This window comes from Myodes glareolus, chromosome 23 (genome assembly GCF_982192425.1).
Source record: "Myodes glareolus chromosome 23, mMyoGla1.1, whole genome shotgun sequence".
Taxonomy (NCBI): domain Eukaryota; kingdom Metazoa; phylum Chordata; class Mammalia; order Rodentia; family Cricetidae; genus Myodes; species Myodes glareolus.
In genome coordinates, this window is record NC_142048.1 from 56,194,767 (window position 1) to 56,218,790 (window position 24,024).

The following is a 24,024-nucleotide window of genomic DNA, read 5'->3' on the forward strand; positions in this document are numbered from 1 at the left end:
CCCATAAGTGCCCCGCCATGTCTGTACCCCTGTGTGACACTGTCCAGTCAGGTCCGGTGCCAGCGAAGGCTTTTCACCCATCAGATGCACATTTTACACGGACTGCCCATACCCAGCCCATCTCTTGCATTTTGCTAGCTGACACTAAAATCTTTGGTTTTTCAAGACAGGGTTTCTCTGTCTCTTTGGAGCCTGCCCTGGAATGTTAGTTTTTAACTCCATGTGAATGCCCCCCAAGAGGAAGAGCTGTGCGTCTCTACAGCTCTCAGGGGATGCCCGAGAATAACCAAGTTTTAATAACACCAAGATGCAACATTTTGCCCTGTCACTGCAGAGAGACTGATGGGGTCGAAGGGCTTTCTCCTTTCGGTGACAGCTATAATCTGCTGTGATTAGAGCGCAGGCGTGGAAAGCGAGAAGACGGTCTGTGGCAACTTACGAACCAGGCAGAACCCTGCAAACCCCACATAACTCAATGTAGGCTTGCGTGGAAAAAACAATTGTCTTTTATGAATGGATAACAATGAATGTGTGCATTTCCTAAGCACGAGTGGTGTGGAGCTCGCCAGTGGCTCCACGCATTTCTAACAAGCTCAGGAGCGCCTGCGCCATGCCGTCCTCCTGGGCTTGGTCCTCTTCTTCTAAAAGATGCTTTCTGTTTGGAAAGAGGAGATTTTCCTAAGCAGCTGTGTGTGCCTGTCATCCCTACTGCTCCATATCCCACGGCTCGTGGGCGAGACTGAAAACAAACAGCCCGAGCTTTCCACGTGGGTGACCAGCTATAGGAAAAGAATTTCTGGGCAGGCAGGGTCTCCACTTGCAGAATCAGAAGCTTTGCAATCTTCTAGGGGCCACTCTGGGGCTCTCAGGGATGTACAGCAACCAGATGGCCATCCTCCCTGCCTGCCACTCAACTATCCTTGGCTTATAACCAGATTGAGGGACCCCCATGGGTTATGGGCCCCTATGTTGGAAGGATTGGGGTTTCTTGACAGAAACCCATGACTTTGGGGTTCTGTGGTACCCTTTGTCAAGGGTGATGTTTATGAAGCTGGAGGAGGCCTGTGAGGGGCTTTAGGGGTTCTGATGGAAGAAGTTGCTGGAGACATCAAGTCTCTCCAAAGCTATTGCAAAGTCCAATTGAGCCCCAGAGACTCTAGTATAAGGGACAGGGCCTTACAGGCCCTGTGGGAATTGACCAAGTCCAAGAGACTCTGTTGGCTTGTGGAGTTAGTTAAGTGGGTATTTGGATATCCACCAACCCTCATCACCTCCCTCTGGCTGTTATCAGATGTGGCCCTCCCTCAGGAACAGGCAAATAGGACCCGAGAGCCACCCTGGAGCCAGGCTCTGGCTTGTGCCTTGCAAGATCACTAACTCTTGACACCCAGAAGGGAGCTGAAGTTGCACCACGTTGAGTGCCCAGAGCTACAGCTCAGGGATCGGACCACCGGCCAACATCTATGTAAGGTCCTCATCATGACCACGCTGGGACTCAAACCCAGGCTGTGCCATTCCCACTATCAGGCCAATTCCTCTCCCCATGAGAAGGCCCAGCAGATGTGCTGGTCACGAATGGGACAGGCGTGGTGGTTGGGACCATGGTAAGGGTGACAAGCACTCTGAGGTCCTAACTGTTTCTGGGAGAGGGAGAACCACACTTGTGCTTTGGTTGAGGTGGGAACCCTTCAATGACTTGGCCTAGGACCCCTTAATTTGGTCTCATCCAGGCAAATACCCATGCAACCCCCTCCCCCTCGGCTTATCCAAGAGCTGCTAGGAAAAGCCTCACTGGCAAGTGGTGTTCTTAGTTCAGCTCCGCCCAGCAGGGGACCTGCAGATTCGGGGCCACTTGCCTCTTAGTTCCAGGCTGTCTTCATATCTTCCTATGTTTTGAAGGATTCTGTCCAGAATGGACACTTTCCTGTTCTTATCATTGTTCGAACTCTTCTTTTCTGTGGGGAAAAATATACCGTGATCAAACTTTGATTAAAAAAAAAAAAGCAGAGTGTGGTGCCCTTTCTCCTTAACCTCAGAGACCGAACACAGGCTGAGTATTGAGTTCACTGGCAGAGTCCTTGCCTAGCGTTAATGAGGCTCTAGATTTGATCGGTAGCAACGTGGAACAACAATTTAAATAAAAACTTAACTCCTAAGACCCTGTGAGAAGAATGAGAAAAACCACGGCGGTCCAAGAGCCTGGGTGCTGACTCTGTAATCTATAGCATGACCTCCTAGAAACAGGGTCTTTGCAGATATAAGAGATTAGAGTGAAGCATGCCCCGGAGCTCTGCATGCCCCTCAGTGTGAGTGCTCATTCATTCATTCATTCATTCAGCCTGTCAACCACACCCGTGCTGTGTCAGGGACTCAGACAGCAAGGAAGGGCTTCCTGCTCCCATAGAAGCCATTTTCACAATGGACATACACACACCTGACAGTGGCCGGCTCATTCCTGTCTCCAGGAATCCAGTGGCCCTGACTTCCACCTGACAGCTCTCTTTTAATTTTTAGGAACAAGCTAAATTAGGAGCTGTCTTACTGTTTCCATTTAGCTTCTTCTAAAAATTACAAGGTGTGACTCAGGCTGTGGGAGGTAGGGGAGCCATAGTGATCGCCAATGCTGGGCTCAAGGAAAGCTCCAGATGGGACTGAAGGCTCTGTCTCTTTGTCTCTCTTCCACGAAGGAGGGTGTGGACCACAAGGTCAATTTCCTTTCTGTTTTAATGCTCCCTCCAACCCCTGGTGTCACTGGGCATGTGGCAGCCCTGTGACCTTCTGTCATTTCAGTCTTAATGAAAACAGTCATCCCCTGAGCTGTCCAAACACCCAAGAGTCTGGCATTTCATACCTCTAGATGGACCACCAAGTCTCTCTGGGCTAAAGGAGAGGAAAGCCATGGCTTTGGAAGCAGAAAGTCTTGCCTTAGACCAGAGGGAAAGAACAGTAGACTATCTGCCTTCAGGTTTTGCAGAAGAGTGGTTCCTGGATGCCAATTGATACCCAGGCCCAAAGATGCTCGTGTGACACTGTGTACAACCTGGTGGGGTTCTCTTGACTCTTGGAAGACATCCAGATGATTTATAAGCAATAATACATTACAAATGTTATGAAAATACTTTGCTGTATTGATGAGGCAATCAGGACAAGAAAAGGGCATGTGAGTGTTCAGTACAGAGGACATTTGAGGGAGGGGATATTTTTGATCCCCAGTTGGTTGAATCCGCTGATGTGGAGTCTGAGGCCCAAGGATGAGGAGAACATTATAATGAATAAAACAGTGGCTGAGAATCAAGGGGCAATCTCGCCTAGCCACACTGCCACAGGCTGTTGCGGGGACAACTTTGTGTGATCACTTTATCTGGGGGAATCCTTGTTAGGGTATGTCCCCGGATCCACTGCGTCTTTCCTCATCTCTGCATCTCCTCTCACCTTCTCATTCTTCCTCCGCCACTGACAAAACTTCTGGGTGCTGGGGACTCTTCCTCAGACCACACTTAGAGGACACACTTCAGCCGGGCTGTCATTCTAAGTCAGCCGCTCTGTTTTCTTCACTGCACTACCTTGATATTTTATGTCTTCATTTCTTTTCTCACATGTGTGAATGATTTCAAACATTTTAGTGCAAACATTTAATGCTATAACTTTTCACAGAAGCCCTGATTTCTCTCCCACAAATTTCAGCATGACTTTTCATTTTTTACTCAATTAAAAATATTTCCAAATTCCTCTTTTGACTTCTTTGCACAGTGGGTCACTGAGAAGTGTGCTGTGTAAATTAGCAAATATTTAGAAAATATATCCCATGTCGCTTTACATCGCTGACTTCTCATTTATTTCTGTCGTAGATGGAGAATGTTTTTGGTTTGCTTTTAATTGTTCTAAATTGTTTGCTGCTGGTTTCATAGCTGAGACGCCACATGTGCTGGTGAGTGTCCCATTTGCAGCTGTGAAAAATGAGATACTAAAGTCAGAGAGAAAAATCAGACAAGGACTATTGGTGCTTGGATTTGTGGCTGCCAGCCTGCTGCTTGCTTTGTATTTGCCTGATTTTGCCTTCCTTCTCTTCCTCCTCTTCACCTCCTCTTTCCTTTCTCCTCTTCCTCCTCCTTTTCCTAGTCGTTGTCCTCCTCCTTCTCTTCTTCCCTGTCCCTGAATTGTTTGTTTATGGTTCGATTTAATCTGACTTGTTATAGATGCCTTGGACCGTTGGTGCTGACTTGGACTTTCTGATCCATCGCTAACTCACTCCTACCTGCCTTGATGCAGTTATTGTCCTTCCGTGTGCTAGGACCTTAAAATGGTTTGTTGCTGCTCCCTGGTGCTGCTGGGGACATGCATTTGTTTTGAATATTGGTTACTTTTACACATTTCCTCCCTCCATCCCTCTCTTCCTTCCTTCTTCCCAGCCCCTCCATCCCACTTCCTTCTCTCTCCAACTTTTCTTCCCCGCTTTGGCGATAGAGTGCTATATTAGAGTGCTTGTAAGTAACAGACACCATGTGTCTTTCCAGCTACATTTATCTATCTATTTTTGACGCTTTCATATCTGTGCAATCCACAGCTCAGCCTCCCTCTCATTATTTCTAATTCCACAGACCTGCAGACGATGCTTATTTTGGCTTTCATTGTCTTGAAAAACCGAAAGATGCTGTCATTGGGCACAGAATTCACATTTCCATGTTTCAGTGACACTAGCCCAGCATTTCCCAGAGAGTGTGATTTCTGACAGGAAGTTTGGTATGCTCGTACAGAAGCACAGTGAGCCCACCCAACACACATGCCACATCATGGCCGAGCTGTGTGCAGTCATCAGTCACACCGCGAGAGAAACGGCTTGTTAATTTATCCTCAAAATGGTTTCCATGGAATGTAAGGCCCGTGAGCATGCTCTGTTCTCAAAGAGACGCTGAGCAGTTTAAAAAGACACGCATACACCCATTGTGCTTATTGCTTGTCAGTGGGGACTCTAGCTGCTCCTACAGTTAAGTGGTGGTGAGCTGTGGTTTTGTGAACGTGGGTGTGCAGAAACACCTTCCAGATTGCTCAGTTCTTTTGAGTGCATGCACAGAAGTGTAATTGTGGCACCATACGACACATGGCTCACATCCTGAACGTCTTCTGAAGGGCAGCACTGTTTCCCACTCCCAGTTCACAGACAAGGCAGACTGTTCCTTTCCTCTACATCTTTACCCACACTTGCTGCTGTTCACCATGTTGGTGGCAAAGATGACACCTTGTTGAAATTTGAAGGAAATAATTATTTATATAGTGAACACACTTGTAAGGTTCCAGTGCCTGAAATAGGTCCACAGGTAGAACCAACTCTTCCTATAGGACAGAGTGTGCTATAATCACAAGCCGGTTCTGAGTTCTGCGCCATTGTGCAAGAGCAGTCTTTCTTACTGTCCTGCACATGGGCCAAACACGTGCTGGCAGGCGAACATTCGTGAGCTTTCAGGGCTTTCCAGAATGGCTCGGTTGCTAGAAGAGCACCCCCCTACACACACCCCAGGTCTGAACTTGCAAGTTACTCCTGTCCTCTGAAAGATGGATCCTAGTGTGAGGACAAGATTCCACGTCTGGGTTCTTCACAATCATGAACTGTGGAGAATTTCCTAGGGTCGAATGCTCCTTGTAAAATATGAGTGCCAGACACTGAGCATCCATTCCAGCTGCCTGGACCATTTCCTCCCACCTTCAGCCACTGAGGTCTTCCCATGTCCTTCTCTTCATCCCCAGCTCCTCCTCATCAGGTGGCAGCTTCCATACCAGGCAGTGCTGGCGAGGAGGAGCCTCCTTCCCACATTACCCTACCGCAGATCTGTTCCCCACGTCCTGATAACTGGAGGTCGTGGTGTCTTTGCTAGTAGCTGCTGCCTACTGGTGTGTTTTCTTTGGAGAATTGTATACGCAAGTCCTTCGGAAGTCTTGGATTGGGCAGCTTGCTTATGCTATGTTTTAATTCTCTGAATGTTTTAGAAATTACCCCTTTAGAGGGGATACGACCTGGAAGTTATTCGGCCTTAAAAAGGAAGAAGATTATTTAGTCTAGAGCAACACTGATTACTAAGTACAGTATGGTGAAGAAGAAGACAAATCTGTGTGAGTCCACTTATCCGGACACCCTCGTAGAGACAGAAAGTAGAGCAGTGGTTCCAAAGGGCGGGGGAGGGGAATCAAGGGGTTACTATGGAGACAGTAGTGGTGCTGGGTGTGCATTTGAACTGCAATACCCCTGAAGTGCACAGATAAAAGGCAAATTCCACTATGGATGTATTTTTAATGAGCAAAAAGGCAAATGGATGAAAATGTGGGAGAATGAACAAAAATTTCACAAGTAAAACAATCATAAAGTAGGAAGAACAAGACTTATGTCAGAGAAAGTAAGGTGCAGTCCCTAAAGCTTCAAACGCAAAGCAGGCTCTTTTTAGTCTTGAGCGCTGAAAGTCATAATGAATATAAAACATCCGTAAAAATCTATGTGTCAAATAATAGACATCACTCTTAGGAAGTAAAAATCTACAAAAGTGTATCGAGACATGTGCAGAAGACATTTGTAACAGGATAACAATATAACACTCTCAATAGAAGAGTCAGAGAACAAAATAGTGTGGCCGACACAATAGAAGCCACAAACACGCGTTGAGTTCCCGAGGCTGGTGACAGTAGGGTGCAAATCTTTGTTATCACTGTTCACGGGACATTCGTAAAATTCATCACGCGCTTGATGCCCATGGGGGAATTCATACGGTGGTACTGTTACAAACGATGCTCTCTAAACACGATATGATGAAACTGTAAGTTATTTTTAAAGCAACATTAAAAGACATTTTTATTAGAAAGCAAGTAATCCCAAAAGTAAAGCCTAAAACAGGTAAAGAAATCTCAACATCATAAAGGGTCAGTTCTTTCCTAAATAATCTTATAAAATGTCATACAATAATAGAAAACATACAAGCTAAATCATCTTATAAAATGCCATACAATAATAGGAAACATACAAACTAAATCATCTTATAAAATGCCATACAATAATAGGAAACATACAAGCTTTTTAAAAGGGAAATTAGACACAAAAATAGAAGAATAATCAGGAAAAAGTGGGAGGTGGGGAGAGATCAGAGGGTATGTACCTCTGAAGCTAGCATACACCTTTATGAAACCCTGTGGCACCAAGATATTAACTTGTTGCACAAGTCAGAAAAAAAAAACCCGCCACACATCTGGGGGTTTGGTGTATTTTAAGTGTAGGTCTGCAAATCAAGGGGATGAGATGGTCTTTGAGTAGGTCATGCTATAACATATGTGTAGCCATATTTAAAGAGATGAAATTAAGAGGATGTTATCCCGATAAATCCTAAAGCAGTTAGAGACCCCATGGGGAAGAGCAGAGGGGATGGTAGCTTCTCTTTAGCGCTGACTCTGGTTTACGCTATATTAAAAACAAGACTGTTTATTATGACAGAACAAAAGTGACAGGGTTTTTTTTTTTCATGAAAGAAATAAAAGTATCCTCAAAAGTAACCCAATCAGGGCTGGGGAGGTGGCTCGGCAGTTAAGAGGGATTACTGCTCCTGCTAAGGGCCCAGGCTCAACTCCCAGCACACACCGCAGCTCACAATCACCTGTAACCCCCCGGTCCAGTGGAAACAATGCCCTTCTCCAGACTCCAGGGACTTCCCCACACATGCAGGCAAAACACAATACGTATGGATAAAATAAATCTTAAAAATAAAGCCGACTGACAAATTTGAAAAACTCATTTACAATGAGTATCACAGACTTGGTTTTGTTTACATGTTTAACTGTCCTTTAAAAAAATCACACTTCAAATTTGGAGAGGAAAAAAAACTCAAGAAATTGACAAAAATGAGACAATAATATGAACAGATTTCCAACAACAACCGGAGAGCAGACTTTAAACAGGAAACAAAAAGCCATATTCATAACCAGAGAATCGCAAATGAAAAGCAACCTTGAAGCCGCACCCCTGCCTCCCACGCATGCTGTCTCCCCATGTGGCTCCCGTGTGGCAGGGAAGGGCAGTTACTGTGGGTTTTGTTCTCACCATTAAAAGAGATGTGTGGCTCAATCTTGGTCCGAGAACTGTGTTCGTGGAGGTTCTCGACGGTACTTCTGTCTTTAAAGAAGAACATGAAAAAAAAGGGGAGGGGGAGAACATTTTCTGAATGATCCACTGGCAGACACCAGGAGTGCTTGTTTTAAACACTGAATGCAATGCTACCACTATTCCTGAGTTTTATCTGAAAATGAGCTAAGAAGCCACCATGTGAAAACCGTACATTCTCCCCTCCATCTTTTGACTCCTCCATGCCTGGTTAAGAGTTGGTCCCACAAATACATTTCCGAGGTATGAAAATCCCTACGCTTCAGACTGTTCACCACAGCTATTATCTGCTTGCAAATACCCTGCCTGCAGAGGCCTGAGGTTGTGTGAACTAAGGGGAGAAAGGCAAAGGGAGAGAAATGACGGAATGGATCCAAAGTTGTACATGGATGTGTCACCAAGCCTCCTGGCTTGCTTGCTGAGCAGTGTTGCCATCCCTGGCTCTCGGTCTTTTAGGGGAACTTAACCTAGCAAAAAGGAGCTAGGCATGGGCAGGGAGTCACCAGATAAGCCCCGAGCACCTCGGGGGGTGGGCAATGAACATGGGAACGGCACTCAAGACCAAAAACAGAAGAACGAGGTCAGCACAGAAGAAATGGCTGTAGCATCAGCTACCGTCAGCATTAGTGCCCAGCATTAGTGACTGTGTGAGGACTGTGAGGAAATCGGGTAGCCAAGCAAATGTGGCTATGGCTTAGATCATAGTCCTAATTACTCAATGATACTAAGTAAATGTAGAATTATTGTTCGGCAAACACTGTGCCAAACCATCAGGCAATTTGCACAAACCTCCGAGTGGGACACACTTGGGATTGGTCAACACTCATTTTAAATAGGATCATGTTTGTGTTTACACGAAACTATTCCTTCGGTCTGTTCCAACACCAGAGGCCAGGCCTTGGAGGATCTGTGTGGGGCGTGGATTGTAAATCCAGGACCCAGGGCCCAAACAGCTGTATAGCGGGTCCAGGGGTGTGTGTTGATGAATTCCCCTGCCCCATGCCAGGAGCCACCATGCTTTGGAGCCTTGGTCTTGTTCTGTATTAGAGTCACACTTCAGAGCACTACATCTAAGTCTTACACGCTGTACAGACTCTTTTCCTAGTCCTAACCCTAATGTGATCTAAGCTTTAGGGTAAAACAACAACAACAACAACAACAAACCACTCTGTCAGACCTGAACATCAAACTTCTAGAGCCACAGTGCACTGGTTCTGCTAGAGGGAGGCTTTTCCTGACTCCCAGGGCCATGGAGTCTTGCTCGCTCCTTCTGCCACAGAGGAGAGGTGCATTGGCTGGAAGCTTGCAGAGAGGCCTCTCTTCCACTCCTGACTTCCACAGACCTGGGCAGAGACATTTCTGCTGGCTGTGGACGGTGAAGTCCAGGGCAGAGCTAAGGAACCAGGGGACCCTCAGCCTCAGCACCAGGTACTTAGCTCAGGTGGAGCAGTCATCAAATGCTGTAGTGATAGTTCATTTGTATTTTAATAATTAAAGCTTACCTGAAGATCAGGGAGTAAAACAGCCTCACTGGTCACCCTTACAGACCAGGCGGTGGAGACACACACTTTTAATCCCAGCAGCCACACTAGTTTGCCATAGAAACTGGGCAGTAGTGGTGCACGCTTTTAATCCCAGCGCTCGAGAGGATTATAAAACGGGAGAGGGCAGCTCTCAGACACAGTCTCTTTCTGAGATTCCTGGCTCAGGATCACCATTTGGGACTGAGGGAGAGGAAAGAACCAGTGGCTGGCTGTTTTGCTTTTCTGACCTTCAGGTTGAACCCCAATTTCTGTCTCTGGGTTTTTATTATTAGTGCTACAAAGTGCATCAGATGCTGGCTCCCTGGTAGTCTCTGAGCTCAGCAGGGGAGATGGCTAGATCATACTTACCATAACTCTCGGTTTTATCCTTGCTCACAGTCGAGGAGTCTACGTTCTCCAGTAACTCATGGTAATTCTCGGAGCCATCTTCTTGGTAGTTTTCATCAATACCCATGTCTTGGATGAAGAGGATGAAAAGAAACAGGGAAGGGTTTGCTTGTTACACACTTGTTTTGGGGGTGCTGTGGGCACTAAGCCCTATTTTACCATGCTGCGCTGGAAGGATAGCCCAGTGTTCAATTCCTAGTTGAAAATGTGTGTTGGGGAAATTAGTGTTTCACTAGTCAGGTGTTATCTAACTACTGGGAGCCCAGTGGTTTATGTCTAGGCAGATGTGGAGTGAACAAACTCTTACAATCTCGTCACATCTGAACATTAAAAATCAACAACAACAACAACCACCTCCAAGGGCATGTTGAACCCTCCTGCCTTTGAGTGCATTTCCCACAGAGCCTCGGGGCTTCTTAGCCCCAGGCCTCTCCTTGCCACTGTCCGTCACTCTATCTGTCTGCACAATCGTGCAGTGTGGAAGCTGTACTTTGCAAAGCATATACTTCGTCTCTGCCTGCTGCACTTCTTGGTTTGGGGCACGGCATATACTGACCTTGGTTTTATCTCAGCCCCAGGGCATAGCAGAAGAGCTGTGTACCCCTTGGAAGCTGTCGGTGAGCGTGCTGTGGGATGGGGTGTGTTAAACTGTAACAACCTGGCTCGTCTGTAAGCCTGTGTTCCTGCAGTGACTGGACGTCATGGACATGCTGAGCCCCAGGGTACGCATGGATGTGACTCAGAGATCACCTCAGAGTGAAGCAAGACACCCTGCCTCAGAGGGGACTCCCTCCTTGGTCTTAGGCCACAGCTGCTCTTGTGTTTCCAAAGCTGGTTCCGGTAAATGCTGACATAAAGTCACACCATCAGCCCCTCAGATCTCTCTGAGTACAAGCACATAGAGGGGTGAGAAAGGTATACTTGCTTTTGTCCTTGGTTTGTGCTGTGGTTTGTGTGGATACTTTTGTTGTTCCTGATGTTTCAGACACTGCCGATGATGTGTTTGGCTCCAGAATCTCTTGGGCTAGAATTTCATCTTGAGAAAGTACAGAAGAACATGTTAGAGCCTACGGTAAGGCGGGCTGCATGGCTTGTGCAGTTAGCACTTGAGGCGCCCTGTGAACACTGTAGCTAGAAAAAAGAACCCGAGGAAGAGGTGGACCCTCTACAGAACCTTGCATGGGATGGTCACTGCCTCCCTAAATGATTTCAGAGAAGTGGGTTCCATCTGGATATCTTCTAAACCGCGCCCCAATCTGTTGAATGGCCCCACATCCATTTTTAGTTAGTTCTGTTGTCTGAACGTCCCTATGTCCATGTTTTAATTAGTGTTTTCACCTCTGTGACCCACTACCCGAGGTGCAACATAAGGGGGAAGAGGGTAATTTTGCTTCCAGCTTCAGCAGTTTCGGTCCATTGTGGCATGCACGAAACTGCTTGCATGATGGCAGCCAGGAAGCAGAGTGAAGATCATTTGGAAGGAACTCGGCAAAGAGACATTCCTTAAATTCTTGTAACTCAATCTCATCTTCCACAGCACAGTTCCATCACATCTTAACAATCAATTCAAATTTGGAATCTACCGGCAGATTAAACCAGTCATCCTGCCACAGCCTTAGTGAGCTCACCATCTCTGGAAATGCCCTCTGACACACAATACACAGAGCTGTGCTTCAGTAATCCCCCAGGAATCCTCTGTAAGGTGCAGCCCTCCCAACAAAGCATCTGATGAGGCCACCATCTTCATGAGTCCTGCTTTCTAGGGGCCATTGCTCGGACTTGTTGATTATTGACACTCCCTCACGGAAAGACAGGGTGGGAAGAGTCACTACACTCTTGCCTCTGTATCAGCCACCGTTTGCGCGCAATTCAGCCCTAATTGCACATGGCCTCCGGAATCCTGGGGAAGGCATAGAGTATAAAGCCAAGGGAAGGTACAGAAGGGGCCTCCATCTGAACAGGAGAAGCCACCATCCATGCTGGGTGAAGACTTTCCAGTCCTGCCTCACAGTCCCCAGGGACTCCTGCTAGTAACCCCTCCCCCATGCTCCATAAGCAAACTCACTCCACTCATTCATTCTCCAGGGTGAACTTTAATAGAACAGAGCTTTAGTGTGTGGGGGAACCTTATGAGAAAGGGTTAGACACTGTCTACCAGGAAAAGGAATATTCATAACAGCCTCAATCAAGTCAATCTGACAGTTAAGATTACCCATAGCCAATAAATCCCTTTGTCAACTTTACACACAAACACACCTCCTTAAGTCACAGTGTTCCATGGTTGACCTGGCTCATGTCGGTCTCCTGACCGCGAATTACAGCGGTCTGGCTCCTAAGTCCCCATAATCTTTTCAGTTTCAACATGTCTAAAGTCTGAACGCAAAGACTCTCTGAAGGCTGCAGGCAAGTGTCATCTAAGTCTCCACAAAAAGGGGCAAAGTTGCTTCCACATGCAGTATCACAGAGTACACATTTCCATTCCCAAAGAACAGCAAGAAAAAGTGCACCAAAGCAAGACCAACATCTAGCAGGGAAACACCAAGTCCAGTAGATCCATGTCTGGCACGGGGGCAACTTGTGCTAGGTGAGCTCAAAAGAGCTTGGTTGTCTTGTCCCTATGGCTTGGCTGTTTGCAGTCTGCATGGCTCCTTTCTGGGGCGGTGTGTATTCGTTGTCTATGGCTTTCATTGACAAATATTCCATGTCCCTGGGTCTCTATTGCAGCTTAACGTTTATAATCTCCTTTGCCCTCTTACATGGAATTTGACCCTGCTATACACTTCCCCAGCTTCTCAATCTTTCCTTCAAAATAGGGTTGGAAGCTTCTATGGAACTGCAACTCTTCCATTCCATGTGCCTACAAAGCCTCACCAGGGAGAGCAGACCAATGTGAGCAATATCCGGGTCCACGTGGATCCTGGCTACATTGGCGTCTTAGGGTTAGGTGATGGAGCACTGTGAAAATAATACTGGGTAGTAACTTCTCAGGCAGCCCCAAGGTGAACAGTGTGCCCCAGGGGCATTATTTTCTCCAGAGGAAAAACGTTTCAGTGAAGTTTGCCCTGTAAACCGTGAGCACATGTTGGATCTGGACAACTTCCACAAGGTGTTCGATGCATCAGGGGACCTTGGTTTCTTTTTGATAGTCGTACTCTTTTCGGAAACCATGTCTTCCTTAGCCCCCACTTAACACAGGCTTTTCTGATTAGCTTGCAAACTTTTCATGTCTTTCTGCTCTGCCCCCCCCCCCCGCCCCCGGCTTTCACTGGAAACTTGTCTGAAAGCATCCAGTAGTAGCCATGCCATAGCCTAAAAGTGAGACTGATGTACAGTTCTCTCAGCTGGGTTAATTAGTTCATTACCTTTAACCCAGTTTCCCATAGAGCTGCAAGTCATGCATAAAAGGCAGATAAGTTCTTGATGAGAATGTGGACGACTCCAGGGCAATTCTCAACAGGCTCTTCATATCAACATGAAGCTTCATAAACCTGGTGTCTTGTTAGGGTTTCTAACTTTGCTATGATGTAACACCATGACCAAAAGTCGCCTGGGGAGGAAAGGGTTTATTCCACTTCCACATTAGAGTCCCTCCCTGAAGGAAGTCAGGACAGGAACTCAAGCAGGGCAGGGACCTGAAGGCAGGAGCTGATACAGAGGCCATGGAGGGGTGCTGCTTAGTGTCTTGCTCCCCATGGCTTGCTCAGCCTGTTTTCTTATAGAACCCAGGACCACAGCCCAGGGGTGGCTCCATTCGTAATGGGCTGGGCCCCTTCACATTAATTACTAGTTAAAAAAATGCCCGGAGCTCCCCAAATCCAGCTGGACTGGGTCTGAATGAGCATGTGATCAAACCGAACTCTCTGATTGTGGCTGACAATGGGTCTGACTGAGAAGCCATTGATAAAGGCACTGGGACTTGTTTTTACAGCATGCTCTGGCTTTTTGGGACCCAAGTTTATATGGATGCACAGCTCCCTAGACCTGGATGTAGGGAGGAGGGCTTGGACTTCTCACAGGGCAGGATTCCCTGCCCTCTCTCAAGCAGGGTGGGAGAGGGAGGAGGGGGTATGGGGGAGTGGGAGGGGATTGGGAGGAGGGAAGGAAGTGTAAATAATTGAATGGAAAAATAAAATTAAAGAAAAGAAAATGCCCTAGAGGATTGAGCACGGCCTGATGTTATGGAGGCATTTTCTTAGTGGAAGTTCCCCTCTCTCAGAGGACCTTAGCTTGTGTCAGGCCGACTTGAAAGCACCCTTGAAAGCATTCCTGACCCCCACCACCTACATTCCTATTGCACCCTGGTATTCTGACCTCCCAACAGAATCATCCATTTAGCCCAGTTTATGTTATCCTAAGCTTTCTCTAGTTGACATCTTCAACCTTTCCAATTTTTCCCCCACACCAGTTCCAGAGGCTAAGGAATTAACCACCAAGGTTTGTCATAGCAGTGGCCCCATGCCATTGATACCAATTTTCTGCCTTAGATTTTGTTCCTGGGACAAGTTACCCAACACACATGACTTAAGAGGGCAATGTATCAGTCTGTAGCTTTTGACACCATTCATTCTGGGCCTTTGGTGAGGCCAACTCTTATGATGGTTGGGAGCACGTGGAAGGAGCCACTTGTGTGGTGCCAACAGAAAGCAAATTAGAGCAGCAGCAAGGGGCGAAGGACACATAATAATAACATATTTCCTCCAACGAGTCCCATATCCCAGAATTCTGCCTGCCCCTAATAGTCTATTCAGGTTTAGAATCCATCTGCAGATTAAATCATTCGTTAATCAGAGCATCCGTGATCCATTTGTTTTGGGAATCCCTTCACAGGCACACCTAAAAGTGTGCTGTCCTCAGCACCTAGGTACCCCTTCCTCTCCTTCAGTAGAGCATCAGGAGTAGCCATCATTACTCATGTGTTAGAGACTTGGTTGCCAGAGTGACACCATTGTGAAGTGATTGAGCCTTTGGGGGATGTGTAATAGGAGGCCTTTAGGTCAGTGGGGGCGTGGCCTCTTTTCCCCTGGTGTGCCCTGAGTATTTTGCTTCACTACACATATATCCAGGACACATGGGCTTCCGCTACAGGACCAAGCATCCAGGCTAAGCAGCCCAAGCATTTGGGCTCCAAAAACTGAGCCCAAAGAATCCCTGTTCTTCTCATAAGTTTGTCACCTCAGATACTTTGTCACAGTGTTGGAAAACTGATTACTACACCCCCCACAACCAAGGGTAGAAAATCTGGCTCCAGGCATGGTCATGGTTATCCCTATTGTAACTTGGTCCCATCTCTGTCCCCTCATATGAGAGAGCATCGTGTCTTACCTAAACTGTGTTTTATTGACTATTCTCTTCCTGTTTCTCCTGTGAAGCCTCCAACTTAAGAGCCCTGGACATAAAACCTCAGACTCGGTCTGATGCTCTTCTCAGTCAGATAGAATCTCGGGTGATTTTCTTCATCTCTGACCTTCAGTGACCCCTTCTGTAAAATCGGGGTTAAGCTTCTCTCATGGCTTTTATAAGGTACCATGTATGGGTGTGGGACCACAGTGGGAGCTAAAACAAGCAAGCATCTGGAAGCAGCCTCCATCTCGGTAGCGTGATGCTTTTTGGGACCAGGGACAGTGCTGGGGAGCCACCTGGAGCCCAGGGTGGACCTGCTTATTCTAGCATCAGGAACCTGGTCCAGACAGACTGCAGTTAGAGTTGGTGTCCTTGTCATAGTCTTTGGGATATGGATGCCAGAAAGTGTAGCAGTTTATGTGCACCCGCGCTCCATCTCTGTGGGACGGTGCTGGCCAGACCAACGGTACTCACACTGTATGTAGGTAAATCTGCCTCTGATGTTGGCACTAAAGCTGCAGGAGAGGAGAGCCTGACTCAGGACTCAGAGCAAGTCACCCCGACGTCTGCAGCTGGTGACAGGTTATTTGGGGAAGGTCCCAGTCTCTCACTACATACCGGGTTCTGTATGGGGAATCCTTACCAAAAACTTCAGGTATGCATGGGAATCCTTACCAAAAACTTCAGGTGCATGGGAATCCTTACCAAAAACTTCAGGTATGTCTTCTGTTGTTGAATTGAGCACATCTTCAGTAAGTGGACCTGGGAGTGGAGGGGGAGAAGAAAAATGTCTATAGTTTAATAGCATCCACTGATTTTTTTTTTCATCCACGTCTCTGTGACAGGTAGTTGTAAGGGATGGGCCCAGCCTGCTGGAGAGGAAAGATCCCACAGGGAGTGCTGCTTCCCCATGTGTGCTGAGGGAAGCCTCTGGGACTTGAGTTTCTCACTTGGAAAATGGGAATGGTATTACCCATGGGACAGCTGTGTGGGTGGAATTCATGATTTCCCCAAGTGCCCCGATTAGTGACTCTTGGTCACTAGAGTATCCTTGTGGATGGTAAGACAGTGTCCACGCTCAGGGACAACTCAGCTCTCTCACAGAGACAAAGAAGGAAGAGGGTCGTGTGCTCTGTTGTAGGAGGCAATGCTTTGTCTCCTACATGGCTGGTGATGCTATCTGGGCGGCCACCAGGCTGGGGAACTCCATCCTGGGATCCCATCTGAGCAGCCCAAAGCCCAGCTTGGCACACAGGGAGAAGCAGCCCTTGCCCTGCCTCTGACTAAGACTTTCCATGTTGCTTTGTCCTGTGACGAGAAAACACCTCACAAGTGTTTTTCTCTGAGCCCCAGGTGACCCTGCACGCTCTCTTGTGCTACCTGAGGTTCTCTCGGGGGAGGGGAGGCCAGAGGCTGGTCACCTCCTTCCTCCTGTGTGAGCAGAGCCCTCCAGGGGGTCTGTCTGCTGGTAAGAAGTGGAGTCCCTGGTTAGTGAACTGAAGAGTTCTGGATGGCAGTTGTCTCCAGGGCTGTCTTATCTGTGATGTCTGCTTCCTGAAGGACAGGAGCAGCTGGGCTGGGCGTATAGGGTCTGGCTCTATCTGGGCACTGTGGGAATTCTGAGGACCAGTTTCTCCTCTGCAGCGTCCAGCACACACTTCCTCCTTCCGACGTGACCTCTGTTTATCTCGGGGTCTGTGCTGTCTCTTGATCTGATACATCCCTTAAGTTTGAGCTCAGGGTTGGCCTCTTCTTCCAGCTCCCAGGTCCTGGGCCCCAAAGATGGCAAACAGGGCCACCGTCCCTTCTCTTTCTGAGGCACAGAGCTGTCTGGGAGAACTAAAGTTGCAGTTAAACCAATGACAAAGCTGTTCTCAAAGGCTTTAATGATGGACAATCTGCATCCCAATGTGCTCATCTGCACGGCTCAGAACAATGGGAAATATGTAAGGAGGTCTGTGCCGGTGATGACAATTGCTTCCCAGTGTGCTGACCTCGGTAAACCAAACAAACAGTACAGTTCTCTCCGCATGAGACATTAATGGATCATTACGAACGGGTACAGCTGCGCAGCGCCAGCACTTTGTTAAAAATATTCTTTTCATCTTGTGTCTGTCCCGTAATCACAATGGAAGCATTGTGCAAGTCAGCCGTGCGCACATGCGTGGTATGTATGCGCATGTTGTCCATGCCTGTTAACGTGCATTGTCAAGTGTAGCTGCTCTACCGTGCTTTTCCTGTTGCCACCTCCTCCGGAGAGTTGCAGCTTCCAGACAGCACACATCCCCAAGGTCAGGACACTATGATGTCTTCTCAGTGCCCACGCCAACATTCCAGCTCCATGAAGTCCGTTGTTGCTTTCCGAGTTCACTCAGGTTAATTGAGTGAATGTGAGCGAGCCCTTCTCCGTTACAAGGGTTTTATCAACTTCTGTCCCTCCTCTCAGTGGCCAGCACGCCCCTGCATGGGACCCACACACTGTAGCACACACAGCTCCTCTCCTGCCAAGCAATGGGAATATCTCGGATGAGAGTAGTCTACCTGTGTCTCTCTTGGAGCAATGTGAAAACTGCTCTTTCATCGGCCCCTCAACTGAAGACCTAGAGTATCACATGGGGTAATAACCAGGTCTCAAGCTGTGAGGATCTTGAGATTCACCTGGATTCTATCCAGGTCATAAACTGGTTAAAAAGAAAAATCTTAGAAGTCACCTGGGTTAAATCTGGATCTGAAGCTGGAGAAGATATTGGGTGTGGTCAGCCACAACAGCAGCAGTACAAGCTCCTCAACACACACCTGCTGAGCATTCTCTGGGACAAGCAAGAGCTGGGTTTGGCAGCTAGACATAGGCATGGACATGTGGCAGTTGCAGAGACATTGGTAAGGGTGTGTGTGCTAAGCCAGCCTCAGACCCGCCCAGCCCCAGTACCTCATAACACTTTGCTAGTGCGCTCACATCTTAAGGAAAAGGAAACTGGTAATGCTGGGATATTTCGTGCCACCGTTGGGCCATGGAGACCTTCCTGAGAAATGGAGCTGGGGACCCTAGTTGGGCTCATTTCGTGACTGTTGGTCCTTGATTATCTCCGAGGAAGGCTGATGAGGAGGAAGGATGTGGCTTGAGTGTGTTCAGAAGTGTGTCCGAACAAGAGTCACATGGGGCCCTGCTTGGGCTTGACTTCAGCTGTCCTAAAGGGCGTTCTGAAACAGTGGATATACTTCAGTGTGGATTGGGTATCTCAAGGCAGGATAGAAAGACAGAGAAAATTGGGGGGGGGCATGAGAAAAACAAAGAGCCCCCCTACCTCTGGATTTTGTTTAGGAACCACAGAAATGACTGATCCAGTTATCCGCAAAGAATAATGCTCCTTTTTCTAAGTGAGAAATGGTGCGGAGACGGCTGAAAGCTGAAGTGTCTGGGATCTTTTGAGCTCACCCTCATTATTCTCCCTAAGCAACAAACTGCTCCTCTGAGCAAAGTCTCACAAACAAGCTCATCCACATTTATAGTCCAAACTATGCCTAGATGCCCAAGGCAACTATTGGTAGAAATTCCTTAGTCTTCTTGGTTCCTGTTATGACCAGCTATCTTGTCAGCCTGTAGGTCTGTCTAGTGTACCCCAGAGCACCTTGTGATCTCATGTACTAATGCAAAATCCATAGAGGAAAACAAAGACAGATGACAACCTTTGGATGGTGTAACTGGAAAACTCACCAGGGTCATATATATAGCCAAGGTTAAGATACTTTTAAAAACATTTTGTTTTAAAAAACATTATGTGAACTGGTGTTTCCTGCATGTATGTCTCTGTGTTGGGTGCCCTAGAGCCGGAGTTACAGTTGTGTGTTGCTGAGTGGGCTCTGGGATTTGAACCTGGGTCCTCTGGAAGAACGGTCAGTGCTTTTGACCACTGAGCCATCTTTCCGGTCCTTGGTTAAGACCCAAACGATCCTGTCTTGAGAAGCTTGCACTCCCTCTTGTGTGTGTGTGTGTGTGTGTGTGTGTGCACCATTCTATTTTTGAAGCGTCTCTCTCAACACTCAGTGAGTTCTGTGGCTTGTGGGGCTGTGTGAACACCCGAACCTCCCCAGCCTGGGCTCTGGGTGCTGAGAGAAAGCAAGAAGCGATTTAGAGGCAATTTCTAACCTTGCTAGGGCCACCACAATTAGTAGGACTGTATAGAACTTGTAAGTCACCTAAGCTAAGATCTAAGACACTTGCTGTTAGGAACGAGCTTGCTTTTGCACGCTTGTCTTCCTGCTCCTTCCAGAGAGGGACTAACTGCCTTGGGTCTGTTAATAAGCCTGCTGCTTCTGCTGCATTGTCGGTGGTAGGCTGAGGAGGTGGGTTACTTCTTCCTCTGCAAGTGTGAGGGCTTGAATTCAGATCCCCTCAGAAGCCAGAAAAAGCCAGGCATGGTGGCATGCACCTACAAGCTCCAGCATCGCATTGAGGGAGAGCAGAGACAGGCTGATTCCTCCGAGCCTGCGGGCCAGCCCTTGAGGCTGACCTCTGACCTTTACATGCCTGTGCACACACGTGCACATGTACAGACACTTCTACACAAATGCACACACCCGCACCCACTAAAATAATACAGTCACAACTCTAAGCTGTGTAAGATGGAAGTTCAGGAAACTTGCCCCCCACTATGGTGACCGATAATTCATAGTCTCTAAGTTTTCTCTGTTCAAATTACTCCTTATGCGTGTAATTAAAACTCCCGTGACCCAGGAAGGAGAGACAGACTTTGCAAGCAGGCTTCGGCCCAAGTGATCTGTGTTTCATCAGGGAAGCCGCGAGACATAAAGGATGGATCTTTGTTAAAGAGAGAAGAAAGTCATTTTTTCATAAATAGTTTAAAAGTTATTTAATAAAGAAGAGGGGGAAAGAAGGGAACAAAAAGCCCCTAAGTGGGTAGGGTAAGGTGTGAGGATCTATGAGAAAAAAGAGAAATCTAATCTCCCATGGCTGGACTGGGTAAATGGACAGCCATTGTCAGGTTCTGAAATGAGCTCTGGTATCAGGCGTGCGGCCATGTGGAACGGCCTCGGCTTCTCTCTGTGCTGAAAGGGCAGAGTCCTTGGCCTGTTAGCCTCCTCTTCATAAGAGAGTACAAGTGTTTTCTTTACCTGTTGAGAAGCCTCCCATATAGACAAAGGCTCCGTTCTTACCAAAATAATTTCCTGTGCTTCGTGTTGTCTTTTCAAACTTTTTATTACTTAAGAATGTGGAACCCTCTCAATATTGAGAGAGTGAGAGTAGGTTATTTCCCCCCTTTAACCACTATCTACCTCCTCCCTTTCCCTGAAAAGCGCTGTCCTTTAAGTTAGCTGGGAAGCTAAGCACTGTTCCATAGAAGACATGAGCTCAGTCAACTCTTCAAAGCGCTTGGCATTTTTTTGACACCTCTGAATTAAATTCTAAATTCAGTCTTTCTGACCTCAAGCTAACTTTGAAATTTCCCAGAGGCCCCTGGAAAGTCTCCGGGGATTTGTTCTGTCATCGTGTGAAAGACAGCTCTTCAGCTAATTAGTGACTGAAATCATACAGGAAAGCTCCGTGGAGTAACGTAGCATGGAATCCTTTGAGTCCCACCTTTGTGGAGGTATGTCAGGTGCCAGCAGCTGTCTGAGAGTTCCAGAGGTTTGCCTTGCCTTTACTAGCCGCGATAGGTCCATGGACCGTGTGATTGGCCATCGTGTAAAACACTGGCTGCTGTGAGAATGACCACCTCCTCCTTCTGACCTCAGAATGGTGGGCACGCAGCAGGTTTGAGAGCCTAGGTTCTCTGCAGACACTCCTTGTTTTTCCTGGATGCCTTTCTGAAAGCAGGTGTACTCAGCTACAGTCCAAGCGTGTCTGCAGGGAGTCTCGGGACACTGACTAAGAGGCCAGAATTCGCCTGCCGATATTTCCAAGAGTGTCTACTGGCCTTTGGGGTCCTCATGGACCCAGGGAGGAGAAGAGGGGTTGTTGAAGTGTACAGACTGTGGCCTGTTGGAGCAGCGCCAAGTGGCTATGCTCTTGGAGCCTTTGTCTGGAGCATCATTGGTGTGTTATCCACTAACTCTGAGAAACTTTGAAATTACCCTTGTTTTTGTTTTGATTTTTTTGTTTTTGGAGGTAGGGTCTCTTCACAGCCCTGTCTGTTCTGGGGCTCACTAAGTCGACCAGGCTGCTGGCCTTGAACTCACAGAGTCCTGCCTCTGCCTCCTGAGTGCTGGAATTAAGGATGTGCACCACCAAACCCAGGTTGAAATTGTACTTTTTAAAGCATATTTATTCTTTTTTAAAGATTTATTACTTGTTTCTGTGTGGGTGACTGTGTGTTCTGTGTGTGTGTGTGTGTGTGTGTGTGTGTGTGTGTGTGTGTGTGTATGCACACACATACACCTATGGAGATCAGAAGAAGGTGTTGGATCCTCTGGAGCTAGACTTATATATAGCTGGTTGTGAGCCATCCAACCTGGGTGCTGGGAAGCAACGTCTACTCCTATGTAAGAGCAACAGCAAATCCCATAAGGGGAATCACAAAACTAACTGTACTGTTCAAAAGGCAAAGGATGAGGAGGGACTGACTGGGAACTGCTTCTGGTCGATCTTTCTCACTCAGTCTGCCTGACCTAGGCTCTGATTTAGCCTCCTCAGGTGTGCCACACCCACACCCACACCCACGGAAGTCCTCACCAGTGTCTGATCACCTGTTCCTGAGCCCCAGCACCTTCCCTACTGATCATTTCTGTCTGCCCACAGTGATAACCCCTAGGTCAGTCAGGAAAGAATTCCTCAACCTCCTAGCACCCTCCATCCACCACTGCCTAGTCCCAGGCTGCGGATCTTTCTGTCCTTCCTGGGACATGAGCCTCACTCCCTCTATGACCATCCAAAGTATTATCCACCGTGGCTAAAGTAGTCCCAGATGGCCTAGATGCCCCTGCCCCTGCTTCCCAGCGCTGGGATTAAAGGCATATACGACCACCTCTGGCTACCTGACCATCATTAAGAAGCACCAGGAATATTGTATCTTTCACTGGTATTGGGTGGAATAAAGGATTCTGTTGACTTTGCTAGCGTGACAAGGATGGCCGGTGCTGACCAGTGTGCCTCCTCTGCCCTCACCTGTGGTCTCAGACTTTAATGGTCTCTTTCCCAGAAATGGTTTTATGACATAAGAGACCTTGGCCACAGAGGAAGGCAGTGCTTCATACTGTGTGCACAGAACAGATCCAGAATTCATATGTCCTTTTAAAGTAATCTTTGGGTATATTTTACCCACTTCACAGAGTCATAAGTTACTGGGACAGTGCTGATTGCTCCCCAAAAGAAGGATATGTGTGTGTGTGCACGCACACACATGCTCATCTGGTGTGTATATGTATGTGTCTATATATGTATTGTATGGTGCATACAGATGTGTGTATAAAAAGTTGGGAAATGTGCAGTTATTAAATCTGAGGATGGACACACGGTAGTTTGTGACATTATTCCTCTCTCTTGGGATACGTTAGAACATTCCCGTTAAGTTAATATTTAGCGGCTCCCTGGCATTCCTGTTTGAAAGATATTCAAAGATGGAAAACCTTCCAGTTCTCTTTCTTCCCCAAGTTCCCAGGAAAGAAGAGGGCACAAAGGAGAAGGGCCACTCCCACGGCATCCAGGCCGAAGTTCTGTCCACCCACCTCCGTGCGGCCCTACCTGAAGTCGAATTGGAGTTGATCGGCTGTAGATCACTTCCATACCAGCAGCACAGCAGGAAGACAGATAAGAAGGTCTCTACTCCCCTATTCACTGCCATGGTCCCTCCAGTCACCGGAGGACGCCCTTCCCTGCAGTCTTCAGCTTCCTCAGCCTTGGTCTCCTGGATACACGGAATGTCCGGGACCTGTGACATCACCACCAAGAAGTGATCTGGGTTCTTTCCCCATTACAGAGTGTGTGCTATGTCATGGACTTGTGACGGAATGGTTAGGAAATGAACTGAGGTCCTGTCCTGCGTGGGGTTCATTTCCCTGTGTGGTGCTGTTGACCCATTCACACCCCTAAACACCCCTCGTGGGCCCTCCCTGTGGGTCTACTTTCACAAGCCTTAGTAGCTCTTGTGACCTGCCAGGAGCCTACCCATGGCCGTAGCCCAGCAGCTAGAATCAAGGGGCAGGAACTGACCTGGTCACACAAGGCCAACCGTACCTTCCAGATTCAGTGCAGACCCTAGGATGGCTGCCACCAGTAACTCTCGGCTCTTTATTGTTGGTGTAAGGAGTTGGCCTGTGAGGCTTTCTTGGGTAGACGTAATCAATCAACCTCAGAGAATGAGAGTGAGGAATTTAGCTTTTGTGGTAGCCCCAAAGACACAGAGCACTGTGGACCACACAGGTGTCATGATCTGAGCCCTCTGAGCTAATAAAGGATCTGAATAGGACCCGGGCATGTGACCACAGCTCTCCAGGTGTAACTCAGTTCAGTGACTGAAGACAAAGGGACATGGCCAGGCCCTGGTATGGTAGTGAACCCCTCTATGCTGGCCCAGCAGGATGTAGGACCCAGCCTCGCAGAGAAGATTCACCCCAAAAGATAATCTGTATGGTCATCCCCAAACCTGGTCTCCTAAAGTAACCAGT

At 47.6% G+C, this 24,024-nt stretch overlaps 1 protein-coding gene across 3 annotated transcripts; it reads right to left on the reverse strand.

Moving 5' to 3' along the window:
• Positions 1-488: 488 nt before the first annotated feature.
• On the reverse strand, positions 489-23,776 carry Spaca7 (sperm acrosome associated 7). 3 transcript variants are annotated; one of them, XM_087900799.1, is made up of 8 exons: positions 23,594-23,776; positions 23,102-23,288; positions 16,078-16,164; positions 10,988-11,098; positions 10,024-10,131; positions 8,072-8,143; positions 1,857-1,955; positions 489-655 (listed from the first exon to the last, which is right to left on the reverse strand). In XM_087900799.1, the coding sequence occupies exons 2-8, from the start codon at positions 23,199-23,201 to the stop codon at positions 642-644; spliced, it is 591 nt and encodes a 196-aa protein (XP_087756925.1). In that variant the 5' UTR covers positions 23,202-23,288; positions 23,594-23,776; the 3' UTR covers positions 489-641. The 3 variants fall into 3 exon arrangements, with proteins under 3 accessions (XP_087756925.1, XP_087756924.1, XP_048312595.3); XM_087900798.1 differs by having other exon boundaries at positions 23,570-23,776; XM_048456638.3 differs by having other exon boundaries at positions 16,108-16,164; positions 23,570-23,772.
• Positions 23,777-24,024: the final 248 nt, after the last annotated feature.

Bases quoted from the DNA above. Each gene is read 5' to 3' on its own strand.
- Spaca7 (XM_087900799.1), bottom strand. From the start codon at position 23,201: ATGGCAGTGAATAGGGGAGTAGAGACCTTCTTATCTGTCTTCCTGCTG. The intron at 11,099-16,077 runs GTAAGGATTCCC...TACTTTCTCAAG, and splicing joins CCATGCACCTGAAGTTTTTG to ATGAAATTCTAGCCCAAGAG. The intron at 10,132-10,987 runs GCAAGTATACCT...TCTTCATCCAAG, and splicing joins AGCACAAACCAAGGACAAAA to ACATGGGTATTGATGAAAAC.